The sequence below is a fragment of the Prionailurus viverrinus genome, chromosome C1, assembly GCF_022837055.1.
Source record: "Prionailurus viverrinus isolate Anna chromosome C1, UM_Priviv_1.0, whole genome shotgun sequence".
NCBI lineage: Eukaryota > Metazoa > Chordata > Mammalia > Carnivora > Felidae > Prionailurus > Prionailurus viverrinus.
In genome coordinates, this window is record NC_062568.1 from 34,088,895 (window position 1) to 34,103,135 (window position 14,241).

General features: G+C 41.4%; 1 protein-coding gene across 2 annotated transcripts in view; it reads left to right on the forward strand.

Annotated features, from left to right (window-relative positions):
• The window catches only part of HECW2 (HECT, C2 and WW domain containing E3 ubiquitin protein ligase 2), a 266,445-nt gene that overhangs the window by 101,237 nt on the left and 150,967 nt on the right, over positions 1–14,241 (forward strand). For both annotated transcript variants that reach the window (XM_047869633.1, XM_047869634.1), the window contains exons 6-9: positions 2,588–2,730; positions 7,333–7,433; positions 8,128–9,477; positions 10,500–10,595. In XM_047869633.1, the coding sequence (XP_047725589.1) occupies positions 2,588–2,730; positions 7,333–7,433; positions 8,128–9,477; positions 10,500–10,595 (1,690 nt within the window). The remainder of the gene's footprint in view (positions 1–2,587; positions 2,731–7,332; positions 7,434–8,127; positions 9,478–10,499; positions 10,596–14,241) is intronic.

Below are 14,241 nucleotides of genomic sequence, written 5' to 3' on the forward strand. Positions count from 1 at the left end.
AGCTGTTTATGAGCATGGGCAAGATGGCTAAGATATCTCGGGATTCTGTTAAGAAGAGTGTAGGAGGAGAATGAGACAGTCCCTTGTAGCCAGGGCCAGGAATAGGGCAAAGCAGGTGAGGTCCTTGATCTCGGGTGCATGACTGAAGGGAGCCAGAAGACTCAATAATCAAAATTAAGATTTTAGTGAAATATTTAAAAAAATGAAAATCAGTGCAAAAAATTCATGATGAACAGATATTAAAATTTTAAGTAAGGACAGGTTCAATAACATTGACTTGCAGAGCCATATTCGAGCCTGAAGCAGAAGGAAAAGTCAGTAACACTGATCCTGTTTTTATTTAAAATTTTTATGTTTTTACACCCAAAACTAATGTAACACTGTATAACTAACTGGAATTAAAATAAAAACTTGTAAAGCCCCCCCCCCAAATTTTCTATATTTTGTTCTAGTTATGTATTCAGTACAGATTAGAGGAATTTCTCTCCCTATGGGCTTTGGCAAATGTTTTTTGGATTTCTAGATTTTGGTTAATTAAGCCATTCAAGGTAGTTGTCATCCCGAGGGAAGCCAAATCGTTGATGTGTTGGTGATAGATACTTTGACGTTCCTTCCAGCCACATTATGCTACCAGTCATCTTAGCGCACCGTTATCAGTGAAATCAAGCAAAGCGTTTTCTCATTAGAACTAGGGAAAATCAAGGAGTGAACAGAGATATTGTTTCTCATCTAATGAGCAAAGCATGAACTCTGCCACCATTTCTCAGAGATCTAAGACATGTTTCACACACTGGTGTTAGAGTGTTTCTAGGTAAACCTTTATTGGCGTAGGAGTTGCATAGTTAATCAGATCATTCCCTAGTGTTTAATGACAATATGTTCTAACTTTGTAGAAATATTTCCATGGGGAGGGAGATGATTCGGGGATCTAAAACCAGTTGGAAAAAAGGTACTGCTCTTTGAGACTTGCCAGCACAGCAAGATGTTTCTCCTGAGCAGTTCTTATAGTTATTTAAATGGATTAAATATTGCGTGTTTTCTTACACCTGGTTTAAAAAAACTGCTTATGATCTCCACATAGTAAAAAATTCTTAAAGGCACACGACTTAATTTAACATATGTACAAGCCTAGAAGACATAGCATGTATCTCACTATGAGCTTTAGAAGGCACATAGTGGATTTGGTAATGATATTGGCAATAACTTTCTTTTCCTAACATTTTATATTTACAAAATTCTTAAACTTTGTGTGCATAATAAGGGCGCATAAGGGATGAGATCATCATCCATCCATTTTGATGGTTAAGAGACTGAAGCTTGAAGTGTTTATGTAACTTAGCTGTTCAGAGGCAGAAGCAGTGCTTAAACTTTGCTCTCTTATTCTAAGCAAGTGCTTTTTCCATGAAGCAAATTACTAGATGACATGGCCCTTTGGGGAACTTTAATTGTTATGACTAAATAAACTTAGTAGTGCCTAAGTATAAAGCTGGCTGGAACCTTTCACATCACTGTGGTTGAATGGATAATATCAGGACTGGGATGAAATGATTCTGGTTAGATTCCCGGCTTCATCACTTATCCGGAGATCCTCGTCCTTAAGAAGAAAATTTTATCTGAGGCACCTGGGTGACACAGTTGATTAAGCGCCTCTTGATTTCAGGTCAGGTCATGATCTCACAGTTTGTGAGATCGAGGCCTGCATAGACCCCTGCCTGGGATTCTCCCTCTCCCTCTGCTCCTTCCCTCTTGCCATGCTCTCTCTCTCTCTCTCTCTCTCTCTCTCTCTCTCTCTCTCTCTCTCTCTCTCCCCCAAAACAAACAAACAAACAAACATTAAAAGAAAAGAGAAAGAAAATGTTACCTTTCTAAAGATAACATGAAGGTAATGTATGTGAAAGTCTTTGTAAACGAATAAAGCTCTTTATATTTATTTTAGATTCTTATTAATAACCAGTCTGATTTTCTCCAATGGCATTCCTAAGCAAAACAACAAAACTTATGTTAGCTTCATATTTTTATTTTTCTGTCTCAGAAAAAAATGACCCTGTGTGCCTTTTAAATTAAGTAATTTGCCTGTAAGCATCGTTTTATTTTCATATTTGTCAAGAGAAACCACAGTATTCTGTAGGTGTTCCTACTTTAGCCACTAAGTGAAAGATATTTTAACCTATGCTGTATAATTTCAAAATACCATGGGATTAAGAATTAAAATTGCTGTTAATCAACTACAGTGGTTAATGTGAAATTGTCCAATAACAGGATATTAAATTTCAAAGAATTGAGATACAATAAATATAGTAAGTGCTAAAATTGTATTGCGCAGTTTAATATTTGATAACGTCTCCTAAAACTGTTGAACCAGGATCCTAAGCTTCTTTTGTGACAGGTCCTTAACTGAGGCCTTGTAATCACTGTGAATGCTGATCATTCACTCAGAATGACAATGGTTGTAGATATTTCTAGCAATGTGGACTCTGGGTGTCGTCATTAGGATTTGAGAGATCCCATTTTCTAAGTAATAATAAAATGATTTAATTTCATATTTGTCTTCCTTTTGAATCACCACGTTATCTGTTTTTATTTTCAGAAATATTCCTTTTTTGCGCTTCTTACTGATGTCTTGGAAATTGAAATTAAAGACAAATTTGCCAAGAGCCGTCCTATCATCAAGCGTTTTCTGGGGAAACTAACCATTCCAGTCCAGAGGTTGCTGGAGCGGCAAGCCATTGGGTAATCAGCCCCCACTTGGAGGGATCTTGTTGAGATTAGTTTGCATAGAATCGACTGAAATGAAACTTTGTAGTCCTAGGACTTATCTTAGTGATAAGAAGTGGTAAGGTAATTCTTTTAAAATTAAAGTGTTCGTATACTCATTAAACTGTGTGGGACAAAAGGCTCTGTTTTCATTATATACCTTTTTTTTGTTGTTGTTTCTGTTTATTGTATCTGTCTTTTCCAAGATGTGCTTACCATTAGCATGTCAGTGTCAGATGTCATAGTACTCAATTGTTTTTGAAGATATTGAAATCTTGCAGTAAAAGCTTCTCCCCAGAGCCGGATTCCAGCGTCAGGTCGACAGCTTCCTTATCCTAATTAATCCCATCCAGACAACTCGTTATTCCTGAAAAACAAAACCACCTTGTTTCAGGGCCATTTAAAACAAGACCTTGACTCACAGGAGATATTATAGTAGAGCTCCTACCTACACATTCATTCAGGCAACTAAAGTTTACTCACTGAGAGAATTTAAAAATGTGATTTCATGTCTGTTTTCTTTCTATGAGCTTTTTGTAAACTGTGAATAAAGTAGTTAAGAAATCATAACATTGCTTATCATAAATGGTAGGTATATTTTTGCTTGGTAGTTTCCAACAAACTCAGTAACACTGCTGCTCCGAAGTAGCACTCAGGGTACTTTTCTTGTATCTTTTTCATCATAGGCAACATTGTGAACATACCGCAACAGTAACAGTGATAGTAGTGATGGGGCATCTTGTTTTGTATCTTTTTCACTGTCAGACCATGAACAAATGGTAGTGGCAGTAACAGTAGCAGCAGCAGCAGACTATAAGTAGTAGCAGCAGAAGTAAAAAATAAAAGTAAACAGCGTAAGAAGATGCTGAGAGCTTATTCTGTGTCAGGGGATAAAGACGTTCCTCGCATCAGCGCCCGTAATCTTCTCAACAGCTCTGGGAGGTAAATAATGTGATTACACCCATTTCGGAGATGAGGAATGTGAGGCTAGCAAGCAAGAGGCAGAGCTGGGATGCGAGTTCAGATCTCTCTGCTCTAGATCCTGGCAGTGCCCTAAGGACGGGCAGCAGTGTGATATTATTCCAGCTAACTAAGGAAGGCTGGTCATTCACATTCACTCTGTAGCAAATGAACTGTTCTGTTTCGGCAAGTCATAATTTACTTGGGCATTAGTTTCCTCATCTGAAAAATACAGTGTTGCGATCAGTGGATCTCAAAGGCCCCTTCAAAATCTGAAACTAAGAGATTCTAATGGATTGTAATTCTCTGGCCATCAGAGACCATGAAATGTGTGGTTGAGCCAGGACACATGAAGTAGAAATATTATACTGAAATCTTAGCAGCCTGATTTATCTGATAAAAGCTAGGAAATCACAATTATTGCTTCTGGTAGAGATACTATACTTGAGGAAGTTTTTTAAAAGTTATTTTTAGGATTTCTAGAAAGTGAAAGATTTTAGAGAGTCAGGATTAACTAGGGTAAATACAGTATATCTGTCATTTAATGTATATAATTATAATCATTTAATTTATATATCACGCTTGCTAAAAGTATGAATTTATGTACACTAGTAAGAATGATCAAGGCAAAATAAAACCTTTTCAGTGCATGAAACTGTTGTTGACTTGTTGGCTTTTCATTTCAGCTTTTAAACAACTGGACACTTAGAGAACTGCCAGTCATGAATTTATGTGCACTGGAAGGAAGTCCAGCATGAATTTGTAAAATATTGGAATTAAGAAATGTTTCTGTATAAGTATATTTAAAGCATTGCCTGATACAGATACTGGGGATTTGCTTTATTAGATAAGAGTGACACTACATACTAGTATATCAGCTATTAACACCTAAATGTGTATTCCTGATCTTAAGATTGCCTTCCATCAAGTGATTAATTCATCTCGAAAAGTGCTGGGTTCTCATTACTTATATGTTTGGTAGATTGCAATCCTCTGAGGTAGTTGAGGTTTTACAGAATGTGGTTTGTAGAATGAGATAGAATCCTTACCAAGTGCCTATTTTGAAGGCATTTGTTTGAATGTAACATTTTACAGGGTGGCCTGCGTTTTGTCCAAAATGCAGATCACTTTCCCATGCTTTGTCAACCCCTCTGATTACATTAGAAAGAGAATGTCTCAAGTAGTGAGAGTACTTTGGCACTTATTCTTTGCAATTATGTATCATAATGATATATAATATATTGCTCACAACAGTATATCACAGGAAGAGACAGGATGAGTCAGGTAAGACTGGGTAAGAACGAGAAGGCGGGCGACTCTTCCGACAGGCACTCAGCAAGGGATGAAACCCTTGAGTCGGAATCTCCCAGGAGGGAAGATTTCCTGTGTTTGTAGGTTGAATAGTTGAATTGAGTTATCTTGCCAGTGTGGTAAATAAACGGTACTAACACTTGTTAAAATTCTTCTTTCATTTGTTAGTTAATTTATTCAACAAATATGTGTGTATGCATATTTTGTGTCTTCGAAATGTGAAGCACTGTGTCTGGTATCGGGGATGTGTCAGTGAGCAAAACAGATGGATGCAGTTCTTTTCTTACAATTCCTACTAAACACTTATTTCCTCGCTAAAATCCATCACTTTTATAAATCTCCATCACCAGCCTCAATACCTTAATTTTACTGGCTGAGGAGGAGAAGAGGAGGGTCAATTTATTTTTAACAAAGAAATGAAGACTTTATTTTTGCCGGGACTTAATGCCCAAAGAGATGGGCGAGGAACCACAGTGTTAAAGGCAGGCCCGTGTAATGTGCTGCTAGATTCATGCATCAGTGGGCAAAGATCAAGAACCTCTGTGTGTTAGGTGCTATCTAAATACTGGGAAGTCCGTGGTAAGAGAAAGAAAGAGACGCCCCTGCTATTATGCAGATTACAATCATTAATATAACGTTCTTTGAACACTCTAATGTAAAAGTAACGTAACTATGTCTAGTAGTAAGAAATGCCTGCGTATCCCTTTGCAGATTTTTTTGTAAATACCAGTTGAAGCAGGAAAAGCATTATAAAAGCAGGCACGTTTCGATGAACCATGAGTAAATTATGTCATTAAAATGCATGCTCCTGAAAGCAGCCCAGAACCACTGGGAATTGTAAAGTGAGATGGTAGTATGATGACTACAGAGCAGGGGCTTCTGTGTCAGATGAATCTGTGATCTCATCCTGGGTCTGTCGCTCATTACTAGTCTGGCCTCGGACAGGTCACTTACCCTCCCCACGCCTTGGTTTCCTGTTCTAGAAAACTGAGCCACCACCTGCCTCACGCGGTTGCTGAGAGATGGTATATGCACAGCCCTTAGCTGCGTGTGCCTGGCACACATCATGCACTCAAAGTGGGAAACCAAAGTGTCAGTTGAGAAAGAAAATATGACAATGTTTCTAGGGAAGAAAAGCAAAAGAAAGAAGAAAAGGAAATCATCTTACAGTTTTAAGAAATTCTCATGAAGTCAAAAGACTAACAGGTGAAGTGGGGTTTTATAGTAGCCTGTGCTCTTTTAAATGGATGACATCCATTTGGAATTGTGCCAAGAAGGTAGAGACGAACAAACAAAATAGTTACATACATTCATAACAAATGGCAGACCAGAGGCTCTAAACTGTACCGTGGTGCAGGTATTAGGTCGAGGCATTGTTTTCCTTCTGAAGTTGCCAGTAGAGGGCAGTGTGAGAGCAGAGATGGCGTGATTTGGTATCCCTTTGATTATTTTCCTTAATTAAGAATACATCAGATTCAGAATAAAAGTTGCTTCCTACAAGGTAATGATGTAATTGCATTTGACTTCGATCAAACAAATGCAGAATTACAAAAGATTTGACACCTCCATCCTTAAGGAGGCTGGTAGCTGGAGCGGGGGGCCAAGATGGGGCCCTGGTGTGGTTCCCTCGAGTACGCCTCTTAGTGAGGCAGCAAGATGCCTCCACAGCAGCCCATCTAGCTTCTCCACTGGCATCACTCACAGCGCGCACTGGGAATCAGTTGATAGCCAGGCTCCCCCAGTGTGAGGGCCAGCGGCTCCAGCCCCCTTGCTCTGCAGGTAAGGAAGGGAGGTTCAGCGGCCCCCTTGCCTCCCACAGCTGGAGCAGCTGTCAGAGGCAGCCACTCCTCCCCCCGCTGTCTCCTGACTTCAAGTACAGTAGCATGGTGCCCTCCGTGCCGCTCTGTGATGGTCCTTCCCTGTTGTGTGCTCGTAGGATTGGTTTCTTCCAAATGTGCTAAATGCTAAGGAACCAGGCCCTCTGTGCTTTTATACCTGAGTCAAAAAATACCAAAAACCGTAGACCTTTCACAGCTCCTTGATGACCTTCAAAATATGCTTTTCTTGGTCACTGTTAGCAGTGATGTGATACTGTATTGCATTTTCTGCTTACAGAGTTCTTTTCATCCTGGAGTTTATAAGTATTCCCTTGTGCCAATGAATCGTATTACATTGGACTATCTATACCGTGCCTTTGAGCCTTTTATTTTCTTTTGAGTCTGAAAGTTTTAAGAGAAATGTGTAAGATTTGGGGGTGGCCTGCTGAAGGAGGTGAAGGCTGACACCAGTGTATTTCTCCTCTTATAGGGATCAGATGCTCAGCTACAACCTTGGCCGAAGGCTTCCAGCTGACCACGTGAGTGGGTACCTCCAGTTTAAAGTGGAGGTTACATCTTCTGTGCATGAAGGTGAGATGTCTGGATAAGTACATCGCTGTACCAAAAACTGTTCGGTCTTACTCAGTTGTCAGTTTGCATGTGAATAAAGTTGAATTTGTGTCCTGTTCTGAAAATAAGATAGCTTTTATTTATTTATTTATTTACTTATTTATTTATTTATTTATTTTTCAACGGTTATTTATTTTTGGGACAGAGAGAGACAGAGCATGAACGGGGGAGGGGCAGAGAGAGAGAGGGAGACACAGAATCGGAAACAGGCTCCAGGCTCCGAGCCATCAGCCCAGAGCCCGACGCGGGGCTCGAACTCCCGGACCGCGAGATCGTGACCTGGCTGAAGTCGGACGCTTAACCGACTGCGCCACCCATGCGCCCCGTGAAAATAAGATAGCTTTTAAATGATTACTGCCAAAGTTTTCCAAGCAGATATGAAAGCTTGTTTATCAAAAAATATCTCTTAGGTTTATGCCTACATTTGGAAACCAGGCTATAGAATTTCTAGTAATAGTGAACATATATAATTCCTGTGTCAAAGTGACCAACTCATTTAGTCGTGAGTGGCTAATCTTAGCAAGTCAGTAATACCGTAAAGAGACCTTACTGGGATGATTGAATTCGTTGAACTGATTGGTGGTAAAGGAATAGGACATTAAAAGTTTATTTGTTATTACCACTTTGTTTTCATCAATGCCGTTTTCCCCTTCAGATGCTTCTCCAGAAGCTGTTGGCACAATACTTGGAGTCAATACTGTGAATGGAGACCTAGGAAGTCCTTCTGACGAGGAGGACATGCCGGGGGGCCATCATGACAGCACGCTTTGCTCTAATGGGCCAGTTTCTGAGGACAGTGCTGCTGATGGGACCCCCAAGCATTCTTTCAGGACTAGCTCTACTCTGGAAATAGACTCAGAGGAATTAACCTCTACTTCTTCAAGGACCTCACCTCCCCGAGGACGTCAGGATTCACTCAATGATTACTTAGATGCTATTGAACACAATGGCCATTCCAGGCCAGGCACGACTACCTGCTCGGAGAGGTCCATGGGAGCCTCTCCAAAACTAAGGAGTAGTTTTCCCACCGACACGAGGCTCAACGCAATGCTTCATATCGACTCAGATGAAGAAGACCACGAGTTCCAGCAAGACCTGGGATATCCGTCTTCCTTGGAGGAGGAAGGAGGGCTAATAATGTTCAGCAGAGCGTCAAGAGCTGATGACGTGAGCCTGACATCGCAGACCAAGCCAGAAGACAACCCAGTGGAGATTGAGGAAGCCTCCACAAATGAGGCTGCTTCCTTTGAGGATAAGCCAGAACATCTTCCCGAGGTTGCAGAGGGCTCCTTACCCTCGGGCCCAGTCCCAGATGAGAGTGAAAGTGGCCCAGAGTCTCAGCCAAGCGCTGAGCAGGGCAGCACCGAATTGTGTGGCTCTCAAGAGGTGGATCAGCCCACGAGCGGGGCAGACACAGGGACTTCCGACACGTCGGGAGGAAGCCGCAGGGCCATCAGTGAGACCGAGTCCCTGGATCAGGGGTCTGAGCCTTCCCAGGTGTCCTCTGAAACAGAGCCCAGTGACCCTGCCAGGACAGAGAGCGTGAGCGAGGCCAGCACCAGGCCGGAAGGCGAGAGCGACTTGGAGGGTGCCGACAGCTCCTGCAATGAGAGCGTTACCACGCAGCTGTCCTCGGTGGACACGCGGTGCTCGTCTCTTGAGAGCGCACGGTTTCCCGAAACCCCAGCCTTTTCTTCTCAGGAGGAGGAAGATGGAGCCTGTGCAGCAGAGCCCAGCAGCAGTGGCCTCGCTGAGGGGTCACAGGATTCCATACGTACTCCCAGTTCTTTACCTGTGGTGCAGGTGCCCGCTGGAGAGGAGGAAGGGGCAGGGGCAGACTCGGCCCCTTTACCTAACCAGGAGGAGGTCGGGGAGGTCTGGCAGCGGAGGGGGAGCTTGGAAGGAGCTACTGCTGCTGAGAGCCAGCCCCAGGAAGAAGGGGATGCCGGGGATGCCCACGGGGCTTGTGAAGGGGCCACTGCCCAGGAGGAGGGCGCCACCGGAGGTAGGATGTACAAGACGGCACGGCTCTTGGCTCAAGCATACTGCTTAAAGAGAAGTTTTGTCCCTCGATGTAAATTATACTGCAGGTCACATGTTCTCTGAGTTCTTCACCTTGGGGTTCAACAGTTAGCTTTTTTTTTTTTTAATGGATCTTCTCTTTTTAAATTAAGAGGCTTGTGAAATAGCAGTCTTCAGATTTTTATCATGAATCTCCAGTGGCACCTGAGGTTGTAGACACAAAACCAAACAGGCGAGTAGCTTTCACATCAGTGTAATCTGCAGGGGTTTGCAGGAACATCATAAGTCACTCTTCTTTATATAAAACCTTCAAAACAGAACTTCATATGTACTTTGCATCAAGTGTAATATTTTTGACTTCTGCAGTATGGAAAAAGTGAACTAAGTTAGGTGATGCGTTCGGACACTTGAAGAAAAGGCTATTTTTAGTATCTCAGGATGCCAATTCACACATAAAATTTGTATTATGTCTCAATGAATGTGGCTTGGTAGAATGTTTCCTTTGAAATGTTCTATTATAGATGTATCAGAAAGGCTGAGGATAATTTCAAATGCCTAAATAGCATAGAATCAGAAACAGGAATGATTTATTTATTCTGTAATTTATTTTTCTACCTAAATTATCCCCTTCTCCTCCTCCTCTTTTCCTTTTATTTGTGTTTTTGTTTCCTTCATTATCTTGTGGCCATTATGTGACCCTAAAGCATTAGTGCATGAGTGGGTCCAGCCAGGGTGGAAAAAGGTGGGGGAGGGAAGGGATAGGTGCAGAGGGACATTTCTCTAGAAGACCCTCTTCTGCCTAAGCATTCATCTCCTATTCTCTTCTTTTGTTTCTGGGTCCTCATGTGGAAAATGAGAGACACTAAGGAAAGAAAAGAGACTAGCTCCAAGATTTATGTTAGGTGGTTTTTGTTTGTTTGGTTGGGTTTTTTTTTTTTTTTACAAGACTGTTTTGATACTAAAGAGGAAAACAATACCCAAGTGCCTTTTTCTCTTTAATCCTAGGTTCTCAAGCCAATGGCCACCAGCCATTGAGATCACTGCCTTCAGTACGCCAGGATGTTAGCCGATACCAGAGGGTGGACGAGGCTCTTCCCCCAAGTGAGCACCTGTGAACTAAGGGGTTCCCCTTGATCAGAGGGTGCAAGGATGGCGGACAGATCCTTTCCACAGAACCTAAGAGATGGAAACCCACTCCCTGAGAGGAAGGGACCTTGTTGGGGCTGCCACTTGACATAGCAGATGTAGTCTGGAAAGTGCTAAGCTGGTGACTCCTCTCTGGCACTGTTCTGCTGAACGAGCGGGCAGCTGGGGGAAAAGTAAATACTGTAATGCCCACAGAGTAAATATTGTAATTGGGGAAACAGATCCAGATATTTGGGACAATTGGGTTTATAATAGAAACTTTTTAAAATTATGCCTAATGGCAGCAAGAATTTTCAGTTAGTAGACAAATGGGTACCATCTCTTAGCAAAGCCTCACTCTATGGAATATACTTCTCTCTCTTTACTTAACAGCATTTTAAGTCATTAAATACAGGGCTCTGATTTTTTCCTTGGGGATATGCAGAGAACTATTCATAATTTCAGAAATTGGTCTACCATTTATTTGGCACGTGACAATTACTGGGGATTTGAAATATATGTTATTTCTTTCACTTTCTTTTTTCACTTTGAAGGAGGGATGGCTGAGAATGAGGGATTCTGGGAAATAGTTATGCAACCTGTATCCAAAGGTTAGAGTGATATGGCCAGTCATAATCTGGACATAATTTAAACTCTGTTATAAAGTGATATTGCGCTGTAAGAGCAAGCATTTTGATGAACAGTAACAAAGCTCAGTAAATACTGCTTGTAGGAACATACTGGAGTATATATCTTTCTGCCTTATTGCTTTTCCTTCTTATTCACCCTCTCTAACTCTCCCATCTTATATGTGACCATAGCAAGAAGCTGATGCCCTTGGCTTTCAGTATTTTAAAAGTGGTGGGGCAGAAAGGTAGAGATGCAGGAGTATGCATTTATAGAGTTAAAATGCTGAGTGCTTTGTTTTTGAGGAGTGTTAACAAAAAAGCTGAATGGTACTATGATAATAGGCCAAAATATTGGCTTGATCCTTTGGAAATTCTGTTACGTACAGTTCCTTCCCTTGTTCATATATTTCAATAATTGAGGGTGGTTACTTATAGGAAGTATGTATTTTAAGCAACTTTTAAAAATAGACCAAGGGATTAATTAACCATTGTATCATTTTAAGCAGATGGGAGAACAAAAATATCCTTATTGCTTGCCCTTGGAGAAAAGATTAGAGGCAGAAAAGGAAAGTATTCCTCGGAGATGCTTCGATATAATAGGAAAAAATGAATTGGGAACACGAGGAGAGAATTCTGGAGAGCTTTCTTTATATGTGTATGTGGACTAATAGTAAGTCATTCCAATTTTAGAGGCATTGCATCACATCAGGGTATAGATAAATGGCATTTTCCTGGCCACACCTAATTGCTCTGAATTTTGTTGAACCATAATTTTGGTTTTCAGATTATAACTAATAAAGACAGGTATTTTCCCGCTGAAATTATGACCACTGTTTGTGGTATTTCAATGCACTTATTTAAGTACTGATATTTGCATTACACAGAACGTATTTTAGGATTAATAAAAAAACAACTGGCAGTTTATTTTAATAGGTTGTTATCTCCCACAGCAAAGAAGGAATTTAATAGTATATCTAATTTAATGAATGACTGATGAAGAGGAGAAAAATTCTTTTTTTTAAGTTTATTTATTTATTTTGAGACAGAGAGTGTACAGGGAGGGGCAGAGAGAGAGGGAGAGAGAGAGAATCCCAAGCAGGCTTTGCACTGTCAGCCCAAGGAGCCCAATGCTGGGCTCGAACTAACGAACCCGTGAGACCGTGACCTGAGCTGAAACCAAGAGTTGGGTGTTTAACCAACGGAGCCACTCAGGCACCCCAGAGGAGAAAACTTTTTAATTCCTCTTATGCAACTTGCAAATACGGGGGTTTATATTATCAAGGAGAGGTTACAGATTACGGTCAGAGCATGCCTGATAACTGTCCCCACACTGTTTTGCCCTCTCCTACTCCTGTGTCTGTCTCTTCTTTTCAATAGTTTATTTAATCACGTGGCTGCCCTGCTAGTTGTCTATCCCCAACCTAGTCAGTTCTCTGCCTTCCTTTCCTAACTGGGCGACTCCACTACAGCCTCTGACTTTGAGCTATGGCCTTCCATATTCCACACTGTCTTGTGCCTTCTGCCTTCATGCAGCATCTCCCAGGAGGCTCAGCTAAGGGGCACCTGCTTGGAGTGTACAGATGAGTCCATCCCTTAAATGACCTGGCTGAGTTATTTTAAGGCTAAGAGTTGTATTTAAAAAAAAATATTTATTTGAGAGAGAGAGAGAGAGAGAGAGAGAGAGAGTCAGAGAAAGAGGAGAGAGAATCCCAAGCAGGCTTTGCAATGTCAGTGCAGAGCCCAACGGGGCTCAATCTCACGAACCATGAGATCATGACCTGAACTGAAATCAAGAGTCAGATGCTTAACTGACTGAGCCACCCAGGTGCCCCTTAGAATTGTACTTTTAACACTATTAATTATAATACTTCAAACTTGCATGGTGCTTTACAGTTTACAGAGCACTTTTACATGCTTTTGAAATTTTTATTCTTTGTTACATTTTTGTGGGGTAGGTCAAGTGGATCAATGGGTAGAAACTGGTTAAAATGATTCTTTCATTTTATAGATGGAGAAACTGAAGCCCAGATAAACTTGTTTAAGATCCCGTACTAGTAAAAGTTGGGGCAGTCTTAAACCTTCCTTCTCTATTAGATATTCTGATCTAAGATTAGACTGTTGTGTGGGTTGATGAGTATAAATTCTAAAAGTTTACTTAGCAGCAAAGGTAGTGGCTTATATTGTGATATGTTATCTATCAGGTGCAAACAACATCTTAAATCAGAGGCTTTGGAGGTTTCACTGAAGCTTTATTATATTGTAGTGTTTTGAGGCCAGACCTAGGAAGGCTCAAAAAATGCTCAATTTTCTTTTTGCCCCAGCTAATCAACTGACTAGCTGATTTATTTTGAGAGAGAGAACTCAGCAGGACTCTTACCTAGGAGCCCCTGAAGTGTAAGAAAAGCCGTTGTAGTGACCATATGAGCATAGCCCAGACAGGTTTGCTCTGTTAAGCATCTGTATCAGACTCAGAAGCACTTTTTCTTCTCCCCAGCCAGGTAGGGCCAGCTACTGACACATTGTGTCTTAGACTTTGATACCCCCCTCACCCCCATTATTGATTTTTTATTTTCCTAATTGTTTTTGTTATTTGAGCTTACTTTCACCTTCAAAATACTCACGTATTACCATATGGCAAGGAAACCACCCAGCAAACTTGTGCTTCTCTCTGAAGTTTTACAAACTCAGCTAGGGGGATTCAGTGGTGTCCCTTGCTGTACTGCTTCCCTGTTACAGCTGATCACGTGGTGGTCTATGCATCAGTGTTATAACTTAGTCTCTGAACATCTCTTTGAGCTCTTCTTATGGACGGCAGTTCTCCTGGCTTTTCTGCTGCTTCTTCCAGTCTTACTCCTCCTGTCTCAGGATCGGGGAACTCACCTTGGACTGACAAAGACTGCACAGCTGTAAAGATGTTCGACCAGTTGTTTTCACAGCCTTACCCTTGCTTTAGGCCGTGGATCCTGCGATAGGACCTTGTGGACTGGGTAACT